Source organism: Plutella xylostella, chromosome 21, assembly GCF_932276165.1.
Source record: "Plutella xylostella chromosome 21, ilPluXylo3.1, whole genome shotgun sequence".
In the NCBI taxonomy this organism is placed as follows: domain Eukaryota; kingdom Metazoa; phylum Arthropoda; class Insecta; order Lepidoptera; family Plutellidae; genus Plutella; species Plutella xylostella.
In genome coordinates, this window is record NC_064001.1 from 5,088,954 (window position 1) to 5,107,253 (window position 18,300).

The 18,300-nt window shown below is 35.4% G+C and overlaps 1 protein-coding gene across 14 annotated transcripts in view; it reads right to left on the reverse strand.

Annotated features, from left to right (window-relative positions):
* Window positions 1–4,837: 4,837 nt before the first annotated feature.
* Window positions 4,838–18,300, reverse strand: part of LOC105396474 (small conductance calcium-activated potassium channel protein) — a 141,118-nt gene continuing 127,655 nt past the window's right edge. For 3 of the 14 annotated variants that reach the window (XM_048628789.1, XM_048628783.1, XM_048628779.1), the window contains 13 exons: window positions 15,403–15,532; window positions 15,000–15,095; window positions 14,377–14,550; window positions 14,178–14,201; window positions 13,517–13,659; window positions 13,329–13,433; window positions 11,260–11,395; window positions 9,655–9,765; window positions 8,908–9,035; window positions 8,602–8,671; window positions 8,045–8,164; window positions 7,455–7,597; window positions 4,838–6,616 (listed from right to left, as the gene is read on the reverse strand). In XM_048628789.1, the coding sequence (XP_048484746.1) occupies window positions 6,451–6,616; window positions 7,455–7,597; window positions 8,045–8,164; window positions 8,602–8,671; window positions 8,908–9,035; window positions 9,655–9,765; window positions 11,260–11,395; window positions 13,329–13,433; window positions 13,517–13,659; window positions 14,178–14,201; window positions 14,377–14,550; window positions 15,000–15,095; window positions 15,403–15,532 (1,546 nt within the window). In that variant the 3' untranslated portion in view covers window positions 4,838–6,450. Of the gene's footprint in view, window positions 6,617–7,454; window positions 7,598–8,044; window positions 8,165–8,601; window positions 8,672–8,907; window positions 9,036–9,654; window positions 9,766–9,819; window positions 9,931–11,259; window positions 11,396–11,848; window positions 11,985–13,328; window positions 13,434–13,516; window positions 13,660–14,177; window positions 14,202–14,376; window positions 14,551–14,999; window positions 15,096–15,402; window positions 15,533–18,300 lie in introns of all 14 variants that reach the window. The other 11 variants (XM_048628790.1, XM_048628788.1, XM_048628791.1 and 8 more) reach the window with 9 other exon arrangements.

Sequence of the window (18,300 nt, forward strand, 5' to 3'; positions counted from 1 at the left end):
GAAAGCTTGAGCAATTCTTATACAATGGACCTTGCGATTGCCTTGTAGCACATAAATGTATATAAATATAGGTATATTTTTTACAAAAATGTATTTGACTTGCGTACTGTCTGAAATGAGAAATGTACAAGTACCTTTGGGAGATTTTATGCGAAGTATTTTACGTATTTTCATCTTATCCTACTCTAAATTTATTTAAATAGCTTTATAAACTAGCTACTGACGTAGCAGGTATCCAACGCAGATCGAAAATACCTTCGTTATTTGAAGGTTCTATTCTCTCTAGGTGTATGCAATGTATGTATTGTATAAGATTATATATGATTTTCCTCATAATTAAGTCTTAAATTTATCTATGGCATGTTCTTTTAAACTCTGGTGGTTGGTTGAATAGGTGCTTTAAATTGGTTGGTTGAATGGTTTTTTAAATTTGTTGAAATACAGTGAAATAATTGCAATGAAAGTTGCTCAATATCGAAGTTTCTAAGCTCAGATACATTAACATACTAACAAGAATTTCACGCAAAACATTCTAATTACTGAATGTAGTATGTAGGTATGTATGCTAGCTGAAGAAACGCAAGAGTAGACTCTAATAAATGAGGTTTAAGAATTCATTAAAATATACTTGCAAAAAACTATTTTACTGAGAAATATACTTGGAAAGGTAAAGTTTGTGCCATTTATGTCACATCATGATGTCTAAGCATCTAATATCACACGTGTAACCTTTAAGATTTTTCCGTATCACCCTTGTTCCCGAGATCTTCAGTCAGTCACGTAATAGATAAGATAAAAGGGCTTAGTTATCTCACACAATTTATTTGGGTCAGATACACCACCAAGCCGATCCATCAATACAGAAACAAAAGACTAAGTATAAGATTATTTGCTCGTATATCGGTCTATGTAAAGTGCTTTTTAAAGCAGAGATGATATTTAAACGAAACTTTAGTGTCAATTATTGCCAGTTCTTTTTCATAAATTTTAAAATAATAAGCTTTAAAATTTACGGGAATCTGAATTTTCTCCTTCATTTTATTTGAGAATATTTATTGACAGATTTTACTAGAGGAAGTAAGAAAGTGTGAATGCTCACAGTTCCCATTTCCACGTAGCAATAAGTATTTGCTACCTTCATGAGGGGTACTGTACCTATACGAAAATGAACGAATGAGATCTAATTTGCAGACGCTACGTTTAATGCGCGTCGTCGTGATTAGCGCAGCTTTTCGTAAGCCAGAGTGACCCCTGCTTATTAGAATATTTCGATCACGTTGTGAAGTCAGTACCTAATGCGCTTTGAATGTGACTGTATAAATATCTGAGGGTCCTGCTGAGCGGCTGTTGAGGTGAGGAGAGGAATCTGTTCTGCGGGTCTCCAGAAGGCTGCGCTGATGTTCTTCGCGAGGTTACTACTATGGAGATGCAAGGGTGGTAGCATCCCCATGCAAAGGGAGGATCCTCTGACCAGGCCGGGTGGTGTGGCCTGGCGGGCAGCTGCCCAACGGTTGGAGTTGGGCAGTGCAGCTGAGAAGCATAGATAGGTATCTACACTACCACCCAATGAAATGTTGGTAGATTATGACTTTTGACAAGTAAATCTAATATTCTACGTCCAAAAAGTAAACGATTTCATTTCATTTCATTTCACAGTTTAGAAAAAATATTTAAGAGGGGGCTCTTAAATATTTTTTCTAAACTGTTCAAATAAAATTTGACTGGAAGAAATCGTTTTAGGTCATAAGCCTACTTAATAATGTTTCTGCTACTGAATTTAGTTATCGGTTCTGTGTTACACATGCACATTTCACTCATTGGCTTTTATCTCGGCAACCGTAACCCCCTGGCCACAGCCAATGGCGGCGCGGCGTGCGGCGCGGCGAGCGGCGCGGCTAGCGGTGAGCGCCGAAAACAAACGCTAGACAACGTACGAAGTATGCCACAGCTAGCCGCGGCGCGAAATGCGGCGCGGCTAGCGGCGCGGGTTGCATGGCGCGGTGCGCGGCGGCGGCGGGCGGCGCGGTGTGCGAGCGAAACAAATGTACTAGAGAGTATCGAGGCGGCCACAGCTCAAAGCGGCGCGCACGGCGGCATCAAGTGGACGGACTAGCGGTCGCAACTGGTCGAGCTGTGGCATACCACCGCAATCCGCACCGCCCGCCGCCCCTCACGCCGCACCTCATCCCGCACCGCTGAAAGCTGTGGCTGAGCCCTATAAGAGATATAAAAAAAACATACAAATTGCAATCGAATCGATCGACTACAGTATATTGACTACAGTCTACAACTCTACAATATTCGTGACTGGCACTCTGTAAGCAGAACCATGTATTGGTTTCTAGTAGTGACAGGAGAGTTACTCTATACTGACGAAAACGAACGAGCGAGTGCTGTCGTGCAAAAGAGGTAGAGTGGTTGGTGCTCCTATACTTCGTTTTTCGTCTTGGAGAGTGACCTACCAGGCCCTGTAGCACGGTGCGCTATTAAGACGTGACAAAAGTTCTCCGTCGCACTCGCTCTTGAGGCTACGCGATGTGAGTGAGCGCGATGCAAAACTTTTGTTACGTCTTAAATGCGCGCTGTGCTAGCCCTTCAGATCCTTGGGCCCGCTGGACTGTCGACCTTGACACCGCCGAGGACAGAGTGCTGTGGTGTATCGTACCACTCCATGGGGAGGATAAATGTCCATGTGGATGATATGATCCAATTTAGATAGCAAATTTTAAATCTTTTTCCGTTCCGGTTAAGTCCGAGGCAGTTGTGAAAGAATTTTAATTAGTCAGACGTAGGTAATGTATGGGTATGTTGGTAGTTAACGTATGGCATATAGGAGAAATGGAAAAAAATAAAAGTCATTTGAAAAAATACTACAACTCATTATAATAAATCGAAGTTATACTTTCATCAACAATAATCACAATTTTCTTTTTTTTATTAACGCACCGCATAGAACATTCCGTTGGAATTCAAATCATAGAGAAATATTTAACGTTGTTTTTTAAAATAATTTCATAGTTTCGATTAAATAAGGTAACTATTAGTATAATATTTACATTAAAATTCGCAAATACAACTGTTATTTACACACTATTCTAATAAAGTCAATATTTTCTATTTACAAATCCTATGTTTATCGATCTTACAAAACATTTGGTCATTTTCTTATTACAATTAAATAATTTATACTTTGGAATTTTAACTACGTAATGTACTATCTAAATATGTAATGATGTCGATTCTGAAGGCACAAATTGTAATTCTTGTACCGTTAAAGTCTTAAATAATTTGTTTATAATTAAAATCCGTGTTTCCGTAAATGTCATTTTTCAGTTGTAGAAATTATAGCTTGACATAGGAAAAATTTAATATTGTGCATTCAGAATTGACATATATATCCTCAATAATGTTACACAACTTACATAGTGACAACATGCAAAGAGCAACCAATTTTGCAACGCCTAACGATTTTGCTTGAGATACAAAATGTACAATGCAATTAGGATCATTATGTTTTTATGTCTAAAATATAGTAGTTATAAAGATGTGTGAAACTATGAGGTTGAATGTTATGTTAAACTAGGATATCGTTTATTTCTTAGAACCTCAATTCTGAACTATATCAAAAAATGTATATATATACTCGTATTATGTACGACATAAAATAGATACATATACCAATTTTTGCTGTAAAACCATATCAATCTAGACATTTGTAATTATTTAGATATTTTTATTTCACGCAACATTATAAAACAATTATTAGGCCTCGGCCTATTAATATCGTTAAACGTTTACGAAAAAAATACGATAGCTTCGTTTCATTCTGCATACAGTTATTTATTTTGTATTATGTGATGTGATAAGTTAAAAATAACCGTGCGTACAATATACTTATATAATAATGGCAAGCTTCATTAATGTGCAAGTTTTAGGCGGTAAATACTAGGAATATAATTAAATCTTTTAGAGGATGACACTGAAATAGCTACAAGAAAGTAGTTATTTTTATATAATTATAATGAGAGAGGAAAGGTTGGAAGGACAAAAATATATATAAGAAAGAGGACTTCGAAATACATAGTTACAATATCATATAAAATCTTTTTATTTACTATCCTATTTATAAACTAGTTGGTGTTGTGTACGATTATTTATCAGTTATTTGATTTATACAAAGTGACTAATTTTAAAGCTATATCTAAATAATTCAAAGGATTAAGAATGTTATCCAGGCAGACTTTAAAATGGTCATGTTTAAGTTTTATTTTATCTATAGTCAAGAGTTATATAAAATTTTGTTAAATAAAGGTCATAATAATTATAGTGTCAGGTCCGTTTTTTTATAAAAATAGAAAATATATATAATCGTAGGAAACAAAAAAATGCTGCAGGAATTTCATATTTTGTCTAATAAACTACTACTGTAGGCTAACTGACTCATAATCAGAGGTGACATGCAAGCAATCCGCGGGGTTATATTGTTATAGTCGATGATATTATTATTATTATGTAAGATGCCCGCTTTGATAGTTTCACAAAATTGCGTTTTACATGGACAAATATTTTAAAACAATTATATTATCTCTTTCTTTAATTCTTCATGTTTTTGATCTCTGAACAGACTAAAGTCTGTTTTTATTTTGATATGAGTAAGTACTAAATATAAATAAGAAATGTGGACAAAAGATATCACGCGATTATTACTCATTATCACGTCACAATCATCATTATCGCCGTATATTATTTGTACAATACCTAGATGGTCGCCAGCCATATTTTTGAATTATAGTTGTCAATATTTTACTCGTGTAATGCAAGTCAAAACAAGCCAAAATAAAAATAAAATGTTGTGTATTAAAGCTTGGTTCTCCTCATTAAAAAGCTAGTGGACAATTCAACAATCGGTCAAACCGTTACATTCAACAGAAGGGAGAAAACAGCACAAAGAAATTGATCCCATCATAAAGTTACGTACAGCTACTAAATTCAATAATTCTAAATATTTAACTCTCAAATTTTAGTTTTACTATTTACATATTTATACTTTTTTAAGATAAAAAACTGAACTATCGAAATTTCGTAGTGTGTTAGGCACTATTTAGACAGCCATCAATCTTATTCTTATACAAAGCTTTACTTACGATTAACTTAAAATATATTTATGACTAGGTGTTGACAGGCTTTTCTATCGAAACCTTTCGTTTAGTGTATAGGTAAATAAGTACATAACAAAGGTTATTTTCCTACATTTGTTGTTTTTATTTCAATAGTAGTATATTATGATAAAGTGTGCCATCTGAGACGGACTCGGTTTATTTGATAAGTTTGCTTGTGTTAGTATGAGTACAGTCCAAGTACAATCCGACATTAATATTTGTAAGTGATATTTAATTGATACTTTAAAACATTTTAATACAATACAGTACAACTAACAAGGAACCCAATCCAATTCTATGAGTCACATCCTAATTACTTCTAGTTGTGTAAGTATCAAATTAATTTTATCTATCGATACTTAGTTTGCATCAAGCCAAACCTTTCCAAACTCTATTGACGGTAATAAATGCAGCAGTTCAATATTTAAACTATGTTGATGTTCTTACAACTTCTATTGGTATATCATGATTTTGTTCAAAACTAGTGAAAGCTTTTGCTTAAAAGAAATCCCAATGGGTAATTATTTAAACTATATAAAGCATAAATTCACATGTAAGAGATTTCCTCACTGCAACAGACCATTATGAATTACAAATGTTTATGAAATTTACAATAAACATTTGTAAAAACACTCACAATCTAACGATACAGGAGAGTACGAATTTGGTTCTTTCATGAAGTACGCATGTACAGTCGTGTGCCGTCTATTCTTCTATCAATACCGATCAAATCTTAACATTAGCTAAAGCGCCTATAGATAAAGCATGTATAATCACAACAGCAAGTCCTTTTCTTCTAGGTATATTCATTCACTATCTAACTGTATCACTATTAAACCAGTCCGTCACTTCCGAAACTTGGGGAACAGCGAAGAAAACTACGGCAGACCTCGCTCTGGCGTGGTCGGTGACTCGCAAAACTCACTTCAACAAAGATTAGAAGCACCAAACATTTGAAGATCCATGGTGAAGCGAGCCCTGCTTCCGTCCCACTAGTGACTTCTGAACGATTGCGTTTTGCTTCTACACCTTACGAGCCAGATGAATGTGCCATCGATTGAATCACTTTACTGTTAGTACTATTTTCAAAACTGTATAAGACTTACGAGTTGTAACTGAATTTAATTTGTGGTTGAACTGTATTTGACCACGTTAATTAAAGCAAAAAACGGAACCACCAGAAAGCGCTAGCGGAACTTTCGGTCTTTGGCGCGTAGTAGAAAGGGAATCAGAGGAGGGGCGCCGTCATTCGTCGAGTTCAGCACAGCAGTTCGGAGTTGGAGGGCGGTACTCAGCTGGGCAGCGGCGGGCGGGCGATGTGGGGCGCGGGGCTGGCGGGGGTGAGGGCGGCGGGCGCGGGGGGGTGGGTCTCCGCTGCTGAGGCCGAGTGCGTCCGCGTCATCGCCGGCTGCAGGACTGGGCTGGGCGGCCACGCGTGCGCCGCTGTCGCTATTGACCTGGAATTGGGTGAAAAAAATATTTGAATCTTGGGAGACATACACTCACTCACGAGCAATGAAAAAGTTCCTTTGACATATGGAACGGCAATGGCATATGGAACTTTTTCATTGCTCAAGAGTGTAGATTTAGATATGGTCACGACTATAAAGCCGGATATGGGGGGGTTATCGCGTTAAATGTAGGTATTATTTTGGAGTAAGCACGTCTAGGATCTAGGTATTAAATTCAGCACGATCAAGACAAAAATCATAACCCTCGTTTTCGCTTCGTTGTAGTAGTTCAAAATAAGGTATAGGATGCGGTGGAATGTTAGTTTACGAATGCGTATTTAAAAAACAGTTTTCAGCGCCATCTTATGATTATTTCTGAAAACCTTACAAAGGGGTGGTCTGGCTGTAAGCATTCCATAAACATCTGAAAGGTTATCATTATTTGATGTCGTTTCAGCGCCATCTAGATTTTTTTTGGTGTACTACTTTGGAAATGCAACACAATGTAACCGCCATTGTGTACTTTTTTTTGTTTATACAGTGAGTTTGTTTTTATGTAATATTTCCTTTTGGTGCAAATAAATAAAAAATGGTTTGGTCTGGAAAGGACGGGGGAGGCTCGCGAACCCAAGAGGGCCTATCTTTGAGTACCAAGCGGGCGTTGACCAGTTGGCCGTCCCAAATACCACGCTCCAGTGGTATTTGGGTGATGTATGAAGTCGGCAAGGACCTGGGCCAATCACAGGCAGGCGACTGGAGAGCGACTGCGCAGGATAAAGACCAGTGGCGACTTCTTGTGTCTAAGGTCAAGGTCCATAAGGAGTTAGTATGTAGGTATGGTTACCTAGCATGAGGCGTGATGGTGGAGGAGGGCGGAGTGGGCACCGCAGCGGTGTCGGGGTGCAGGAAGTGGCGGCGCTGCTCCGCGCGCTCCCAACACTGCTGCAGGCAGCGCGCCACCACGTCGGGCAGGCTGTTCATTTGCTCCTGGAATGTTGGGAATAGTTGCGATGGTAAAATGATAAGTATGTTTAAATTACTGCTAATGCAAATTTAATAAGTCAGTTATATTTCATTTTAAATGGAATAACTCTACTGTTCGGAATGAAAAGTCTACTGAAAATTATTTTGTTTATTCAATAAAAAATTAAATGACGACCAATGTGCATAAATTAGTTTTTAAAAATTGGACTGATTTAAATGATACAATGGCCTGACCGTCCATCACCATGTAAACATTCAAGATGTACAAACACTTATCAACACTTTTAAAAAACAGTTTGTTTGATGGGTTAATTAGGTGCAAACACAGTTGCCACTCTTTCATGAGGTCATGTTTCTATGCATTTCAGTACACAATATATATTTCAGGGCCATATAATATATTGACAATAGTTTATTAAACTTTATAAAAGCTTATGAAATTCTACGTACCTGTAGCGTTGTTATCTTCTCTTCTAAGCTTGTCAGCCGCTCTTCTATGGTGTCTTGTCGTGTGCTCATGTCAGACACGATCTCATACACGGTGTTCTGAGTCTGAAATAGAAACGGGTCCTGAAATCAATCGCTTTGCAGTCCAATCGTCACTGCAAGATGTAGTATCAGAGTTTCTGTGGAGTGTTTGTTGTGACTAAATGTTTCTTCTAGTGTCAATGTTAAATAAAAAAAGGAAGAGTCTGAAGTTTTTTTGTTGTATAGAATATTTATGAACTACTAAATTATAGCGTCTACAGTTTTCTACGGTACGTAATGATTTCATGCTGCAAGCAATAACTTATTTATTATTGAAATAAAACTAAAATAGTGTAACTCTATCAATTCAAATATGTTTTGAGGAAAATCAAAACACAATATTATCAACAGAATTTAAAATTATGAGATCTAAAGGTAATTTTGATTCACGATATACTAAACGTGCTACTGGCAAATAATAATGAGTGTGCTTGGATGAGTGTTGTTACTCAAGTGATGTGAATGTCGATACAACTTACTTTTGCCATGTCTGTTATCGTGTTGGCATTATCCATCAGCTTTCTCTGATCCATTTTGACTTTCCGCAATCTGAAATTAAGAGACATACGTCCGCATTTTAGCCATTTTCAAACAATTAAATTATAATTTCGTCTTAGTATATAAATTTTAAAAGTTAGAACTCGCTGTAAAATATTTACCAATGTAGGTTATGTGCCGAATAGCTAAACCACGTTACTTAGAGGACAAAAGTACTAAAATGTGAATAGTGCATATCTTAACAGATAACTATCAGGTCAAATAGTTTTATTAGTTATCGAACTTACGCATAAATAGCAAGCAGAAACTTTCTCTGGTGCGTTCTCACTCGGCCAGGTTGCACTCTCTTAACCAGTCGAGTGTGTTTATATATCAGCCACGTCTCTCTTAACACGTTAGCTGCCGCATTTTTCAGCTGAAACATTTCATACAAAAGAATTCAGTAAAGCATTCTACTGTTCAGCAAAACTATATTTCATTTAGCGCTATAAGAGTTAGCTAGAAGGGAGCATGACTGTTTAAAAACTACTTTTGTTAGTTCAGTTTTAGCTTTAACTTATAGTAAGTACTATTAAAGTTTACGGTTTACATTTGAATTATAGATTTAGTCTTATTAGCACACTGGCCAAAAGCCAAAATAATAATAGGATAGTAAGGCAGTAAGTAGTTATTCTAAGTTAGTATTCTAGAATAAGTTATACAATACACAGATACATATTGAAAACTTTTGTATAAGTATAGAATTTTATTTAGAAGAAGGAAAAAATTGCTAGCTCATGAAACGTTAACGTTTTTACATCCGAAACAACAGCTATTAGTTTAATAAGAAGAAACCAAAAAAATATGGCAAATTTTTCAACACTGATAAAAGCTATCCTGAAATCAAAAAATATTATGCACACTGGCAACATGACAATGTCGTTGGATAGCATTTTAATAGATGCTGAAAAATCGCCCGGAAAAGAAAATGAAAATATCCTAGCGATAACGCCTTACCTCCCAATCTTCGTGGCTGGCGAGCCAACCACTCTTACCTTCTTAGTCAGTTGAGTTTCCATCATGAAGTTATGTACGTGCTTCTCTGCTCTAGTTAATTCTAATTTCCTTGAGGCAACGGTCACTAATAACGCGGTACAGCCTGCCCCCTGTTAATTAGATTAACAATAATTGTGATGAACTGATATTGCCGCCATACTTACTCTTTTAGTAAGTTGTGTATCCATCATGAAGTTATGAACGTGCTTCTCTGCTCTAGTTAATTCTAATTTTCTTGAAACAACCGCGACTAATAACGCTGTGCATCCAGCTCCCTGTTAAGTGAATATCTTAATGTAAAATGCAAGCGAACGTGAAGAAGCATTCAAGAATTTCCATTCCTTTAACAAAACGCAGTTTGAAGGCTAAAATTAAAAGAAACTCTATTTATTTGGACTATGTGCTTAGGTTTATCACTTTTAAAACTTTGATTTATGCTTTAGTTAGTTTTCTAGTTATAGGGCAATTGAGTTCATTATATTCTAATCTCTGTAATTATTTTAGAAATAGAACATTCGAGATATTGTAGAGATCCAAATCTTAATAAGTCAATTACCCCAAAAATCAAGCAAGGAACGTCATTCTTTTTAAACTTTTAAATTAGTAATTATTAAAGTTAATTCCTATTAGTTAAATGATATAATTTAATGGTAAATTATTGTGCTTATCTCATTTACTGAAAACTACCCATAAAGATGGTATGAAATATTTTTACGTAAATTCTCTCAGTAAATGAGTAATGTGATACAGTTAGTGCAAAATCACTACCAAAGTGCAAAACACTCGTTGTTTATATCGTATTTAGCTAGTAAACATTGACTTTCTTATTTAATTTAACAATTACAGCACAACGACGGTGCAAACAGTAACCGTGTAGGTATATTTTTACATTTATTTAAAACAACTTTAGGAAAAGTGAGCCATTTTAAAAACAAACTTATTGTGCATTTCAGTGAAACATTGAAGTGAAAAGAGGACTAGAAACAGGAAGGAGAAAAGATAAGAAGCATTCCATTCTACAGATGTTAGTACTAATAGCTCAATTTAACAGGGAAATGGACGTTACTTTTTTTATTTCGATCACCGTTTAAATTTTTATTCGACGTAATTAAAAAATAACAGCATAAAAACGATTTTACGGGCGGAAAAACGGTGGACACTTCATTCTGATATGAACAAAATATATTATTCAATTTGTGTGTGTAGCGTGTGAGTCATGAAAATATGTGTAACAGTAACTTGGTGTAACATCGAATCGGCACACTCATAATACAAACAAGAAACAGTTATTTGTGACAAATTCAACATTTACATTGAAACATCGAAACATCTGCTGTGAACTTATTTATTAGTTTTCAATGCTAAGCAACATTATGAACAATAATCATGACAAGTAACAGTAATTCGATATGTTGGTATAACAGCGGTGTTGACTGACAGGTTTAAAAAAATATTTAAATTCTTTTGCAAAGTGATAAAAACAACCGAGTGCAACAAATTTAATGCTGTCCCTGTGTCCTTGTGTAAAATCAAGGTCATTTAAATTATTATATTTTATTGTCAGTCAACACGATAATTTTTTATGTATTGTGTAAAGAACTTACCATAATGCCGGTGCTTACAGCAATACCTCTGCCACAATATGTGTTTGGCACAATATCACCAAAGCCGACGGATAGAAACGTAATCGCAATTAGCCACATCGCATTCAGAAGATTAGCGTGTTCTTCATCGTGAAACCTGAATCGTCAATAAATGTCAACCTTTTACTCAATGAACTTCTACTAATCGATAACCCGGACATATAAGTACATTCTGTTGAACTTATACAGTAAATAAGCCATGGTAGAGCGGCTATTAATACAAGTACGAACGCCCTTAGGGAATAAGAAAGAAAACATAAATAAAATAGGTAGAATCTCAAATATATCGAAGAGTTTGACTTTGATTTAGAAATGTAAAATTGAATTTGCATTAAACCGTGATTTAACATTACACATAAAATGGCTCACCTTTACCGTCCTAGTCTATGCTTTCTAGACATTGCAAGATGTTTTCAATTAGGAATGTATTAGGTATAACAAGTACAAAAACTCTTGCGCTGCCTAGTAAGGCCAAACTGTATTTGAGAAAACCGTTTGTGAATAATTTGATCTAAATCAACACAATTGGTGTCCGACATGTAATACGTACCACCATACCGCAGGTGAGAGTAATGCCTCTGCCGCAGTAAGTGTTGGGGACTATGTCACCGTAGCCGACACAGAGGAAGGTTATAGCTGTCAGCCACATTGAGTTAAGCAAATTGGCATGGTCTTCATCATGGAACCTGAGAGCCAAAAGCCCAACAAGAACCACACGATAACCAATCATTCAATAAAAATTGTAAATCTAAGCAAGGACTCAGTTGAAATTTAGCAAGAACCAGTTGAAATAATTTTGATAAAGGTATTAGATACCTCAACTTTTCAAAAATTACGAGGTAATTAATGTCAAAATGAAAATTATTAAATTATGATTTAGCATGCCCACGGAATAATTAATAAAAATAAATTTGACACTACACAATTAGACAGATCTATTCTCGTATAATACAGTACAGTTTCTCAAATGTAACGTGCAGTCTAAACATTTATCTGATTTCAATATGAATTTTACCGTTAGCCATGCATGGATTTGCGTCATCCTGGCTCGTGATGAAGAGGGTACTTAATGAAAACACAGACATCACAAACATTCGATACAGAGGACCATGATAGAGAGAAAGAAGAAGTACACATAGAAAGTGAGGAAATCAAAGCAGTACGCTCAATATGAATAGTATCAGACTTCATATTGTATGATCATGATGGGTGCAATCGCTTGGTGCATGTAAATGCAGTTTGATATCAAAGCTCATCTAAAAGTGTATTTGTGTATTAGAGCCATTTTGTGCGTGACTAAATCAGTGGGTTAATTTGTTTTACAGTATTGCGTTTCTCAGATCATCCAGTTATAAATGAATTTAAATCATCCAAAATATTTCTATTCCATATTTTTTTATGAGAATTATACATTTCCCACTTTTGCTAACGAGTTGATGATAAGATAATGTTCAATGCAATTAAATCGGTATACTAAATGTTGTATTTATAATAACGTTTCATTAATTATAGTTCATTTAATGATTGTTTTACTGTAAAATCTGAAATTTGTCAAAGTCAAACTCTTGTATTTATTGTAATGATCATGAACCTGGCATCACTACAAAAAATATTCCGTAACTATAAATGTAAAGGTTCAAAAACATCAAGAATAAAAATAAAAACACAAGTGAGGTACATAAAAGCAAATAATGATATACAACGCCACAGTACATAAAGCAATAGCATGCCCACATAGGCGATAGCGTTACCACGTTCTTACCATATAATTAGCTCAACACAGACGACGTAAAATGAATAAAAAAGCTAAACTTAAACAACGAAAGAGTGTATTTAAAGTCACTCCGACATAAATTATTCTTTTCATATATACATTTAACCTCAAATAATTCATCATTGGGATGTTCTACTTAAACATTTATTACATTAATATTTAATTCACTTCACTTATAACTAAATTCAATAACCGTAAAGCCATATTTTACTCTAAAAACCACAACATCATAGGATACAATAGAAAGAATACCAACCTTTCACACTGTCTTAGGGTCCAACTGGCAATTATCCATAACGACACCATAAATACTAGTAAAACTGTGCCTGGACAAATTGTCATTAGGGTCTTTAAGACAAATCTGGAAACCAATTGCATTTTTTTTAGATTCAATAGACTTACAGTTTATACGAGTGGCTTGTTATGTCAACGTAACTAACTTACCTAGTGTTAAAATTAATTCTGTTTAAAGCACCTATGCTTCTTGATGAAGCGTCTGTAAATAATTTACTGTGAAGTAGCATGACCCTGCATATTAGATAGAGACGAAAGAACATTGGCAACGACAGCGTGACGTCATACGGCACCTGAAACCAGAGAATACGAACATTATTTTCATCTACATAATACGTAAGAAACATTAGAATTTACAGTCTAGAAACAAGTCAGTCAACAAACAATAAGTGAATAACAATAACCATTTTGTAACATTATTTTTAACACGGATAATTCTCTACAGTGGTAAACATAGAACGATCAGTGCTGGTGCTTTGGTTCAATATTCCGAACATTAAATTAGTATCGCACAAAACAAAGATTTGTAATATCTGTTAATGGACACACAATCGTGTTATTGGAAACCTAATACATCTAGATAAATATCACAGGGTGATGGTATTTTGTAATCAACTAGATGGCTCAGGTTTTTAAAATATGATCGGTGAAAGAACTCATTAACGAACACACACGACCAATCATAATACAAAAAAAAACTTTATAAATTTCGACGTCACGAAAGGTAAACGAATGCTCATGCTGGTAACACGGACTCTAACAGTAAGTATATCAAACTCATCACGTTTCAATTGATTAGATTAATACAGACCTGAATTTGCTTATACATTGTGGCCTAAGGACAAAAATTTGTTTGAATTTTTATTGCGATTTAGCAACCATGCCTACGAAAACTTACAATGTCCAACCAATTATGAAAATTATAATAAAATCTAACTCTCTCTCTCTAAGTGATATTCATAATAGAATCATAATATAAATGTATAATTTATACTACGATCGATACTTACAACTTCAACCCCAATGACTCCTCCCTTATTCGCCAGTTTAGTCGTCCAAGTGAAGGTGTACTGGCCAGGGATGGGATGGACTGCGCAAATTGCAAGTTCTAACGTAATCTGAGCTATTCTCTGCCACGTCATTGCTATCCGCCAGTCATCCGCGCAATTGTCTATCATAAATAACTGAAAACCAAATAATGTTACCGCTGTTATAATATAAATTGACATAAAATCTAAAATATGTGGCCTAAAGACGGTGGTAGAGCTGTTGGTAGACCACCTGCTACATGGTCCGATGACATCTGCAGGGTCACGGGGAAGCAGTGGACTAGAGCGTCACAGGACCAGAAGAATTAGCGTACAAAATAGGAGGCCTATATACCCAACAGTGGGCGATAGAAGGCTGATGATGATGATGAAATAAAATCTTAAAGTGTCCAAGTCTCTATAGATACCTACCTACGAGTAATACATGGGTTTACACAATATTATGCACTGCAATACACTTTCACTGCTTCTGTTTTATTTAATTGTTTTGCCATTGTATGGTGCACGACATTGAAAAATGCTTCTAGTTTATGAGCATGTGTTCACCGACGCTTTCAAACTGAATTAATATGTTGAAAACGTACCTGTACTTCTAAAGCGTGATACGCGACGATTAGGCCAAGTAAAATCACAGTCGACATTGATATAAGCGTCTTTAACGCTTGCGAATAAATTGATGCCTGTAACAGAAATTATTTTAAGCATTAATTTCAAACACTATATCTTAAAATACTCACGCACTGGCAATGGAAAAGTTCCACTCACAAAATGGCAACAGCAAAGGACTCCAATTTTTTTAAACATTTGATTTCAAATTTGAACAAAATATTACAGTTTTTAGTTTGTAATATCCTGATGCTCTGTTTAATGTACTTACTTTAATGTAGCTTTTCCGTTTCGAAGTAATTTGATACTTTTTTCAGTGGAACCTTTTCATTGCCCGTGAGTGTATTTGCAAATTTCAATGACTGTGGATGCGGGTCTTACCTTAGTATAAACTCCAGCACTTGCAAGTTCATTTTCTATAACCATAATTATAATACCAAACATTCCCATTACTAAAGCGTAGTCACTTATTCGTTTTCGTTTTTCAAATAATGCCTTTCGTCTACCTAACCTGTGAACAAAATGAAATTGATTAGGTACTGTATTGTTGTAAAGTTGTAGCTTATAATAAAAGTATTGATTATGCATACCCAATTTCTACAGGTTACATTCATCTACACATCTTTCATATATAATAATATGTGAAAGAACCATTTGTTCTTTGACAGAGAGAGAAAACAGTTTAACAGCTAAAATGTTCTGTAACTTTTCAATGAATAAGGGGGTTATATTTTATCTCCAACATAAAATGCATCATGTTATACGCTGGCAAATTTGTTGTAGGTATTTATTTTCCAGTACCTTCTTATGTTGTATTTAATATGCAGTAAGGCTAATATAAAGTTTTTAGAAGTTATAATTCATTGTTGTTCCTTAAGTGCTGTTATTTTGTACTTAAACCGACTGTAAAATTGTAACGATAACTTGGCTTATCTTTAATAAGTCACGTGCAATCTCCTACCATTTACACGCAACTAAATTTGAAGAGAAGTGCGTAATTAAGACAGTAAAATTATGAACCGTCCGGAAATTAACGCCTATAACTTTTACTGCTTTAGGTACTTTGCAAAACATTACAATTACTATTCATAACAAAGTGTTGGGCGCTAGAAACGACAATTTTATGCTGATTCACCAACAGCGGTAACATCTTATTAAATGTTAATGAATGCGAAATAAGTGTTTTGGTATTTGCATAAACGCTTTTCTTTAACGAAATGTATTTCTGTGAGTCTTTGAGTTTCCGGTGTTTATATTGTTAATTGATACTTTGAATGAAATTAAACTTGCCCCCGTATTCATAGAGCTTTCGTAGTTTGTAAATTGCAGCGAAAAATAATGAATCGGATAAGAAATATGTAGAATTTGAAATGAGGATCATTATATTATATTAGTAAACCCCTATACCTATAATAGAACAGATTACGACTAGACTGATGTGGTCTCCAAGTATTTTTTTCTTTATATTTTTTAACTCGCATGTTAGTTTGTGGGTATAAATTCACGTTGATAGCCTATTAATTTCTAAACAGATACAAAATCGATGTGGTGCTACTGCAAGTTATTTTTGTCTTTGTCCAAGGTTGCAGTCATTATTAAACAGTTTTCCGATGGCTGTTACAAACCCATTATTTTTTTTGTCAAACATAAAAGGAAATGATTTTAGTTTTATTTACATGCTTAAGCATTTTTTACTGTGAGCAAAAATACTATGTAAGTACCCAATATTGTTGTAACACTATGGAAGTGTTTTGAATGATAAATATGACTTTGTAGAAAATTACTTGAAATTATCACTTTATTGTTTCAATGATATTATTAATATTCGTAAAACAAAACCATTTAATTACTTAGATACAAAAGGTGGATTATTCTGTACACTTTGTTTTGAGGTAAGGCCTGGGTCTCCTATTTTCGCCGCAGGTCGCGTCCAGCGTCACGCCGTAGGCCGCATCACGATGCTCACTATAGAAATGTACTGATGCGGTCTCCCTCACACGCCGACGTTGGCGCGTAGACGTAGTGAGTATCGTGACGCGGCCTACGGCGGTGACACTTGACGCGACCTACGGAGTAAATAGGAGACCCGGGCCTAATACACTGTATGGAGAGTACAGCGTCAACGTCACGATCCACGCATCCGTAAAACAATGTAAGAGAACATTCCAGAAATAAAATACAAATAGGAACGTGCACCCAATTTTCCCTTGAAGAACTCCAGTTGGGAACTTACTTTGTTTGCATATCGCTCTCAACTCGAAAAGGTCTCCTAAATGGGGTATCTCAACGCTGATATAGCGTTGATAGGGGCACGCTCAAAACATGTAAACTAAAAAAAATATAATGTTGTGAGAGATGATATTGCCCTAAGCCACTTTAGGTATTTGAACAATGCCTCATTTTACCAAAACAAATTCAAAGTAAATCTGTTGTGCAGAGGTAGGATTTACCGTGCTGGTAAATCCTACCTCTGCACAACATATTTTTCAAAAATACACAAAAAAGTAAAAAGCTTTTAAGAAACAATTAAAATGCAACCCTTTAAATTAATAAAAATAGTTAAGCACTCTCTTACGTTAACTATGAAGAAGTAACTTTAATTTTGCTCTACAAAGTCGAACATAAAGGGGCATTGGAGGAGGAATTTAATTATAAACCTTAATGTATCAGGTATTGTGTAAGAATTCAAGTAGATTAATTGGTGGTTAAAATACAATGTATGTAGTTAACTATTCAAGAGTAGAAATTATAATTAAAAGTATAACTTGAGAAAATTTTCAGTAACCATATATATTTTTAATTAAACTACTATTGTTGGAGATATTTTACACCCGGGTGCAGTCGTGACTTTCACATTTATTTGTGTTTTTCTTAACTTAGCTCTCATAACGGTAGCTACTTATATACAATTTAGGAGTTCCAAATTTAAAATAGCTACTAAAAACATTCCGTGCTGGAGCGGTGGTAGCTCGGTCGGGTAAGCGCCCGCTTCTCACGCCAGAGATGCGGGTTCGAATCCCGGCGCTGACATGTACCAATGAGTTCTTTTCTGAATTTAAGTACAATGTATACCATCGCTCTTACGGTGAAGGAAAACATCGTGAGGAAACCTGCATATCTAGACTTAGCACATCTAGATATGTGAACCCACCAACCCGCAGTGGACCAGCGTGGTGGGTAATGGTCCAAGCTTAGGAAGGCAGTTTAGACCTTGGGGATATGCACAAAGGTTCCACTCGAGAGAGCCAGGTGCAGGTACTGACACCCCCACAGAGAATA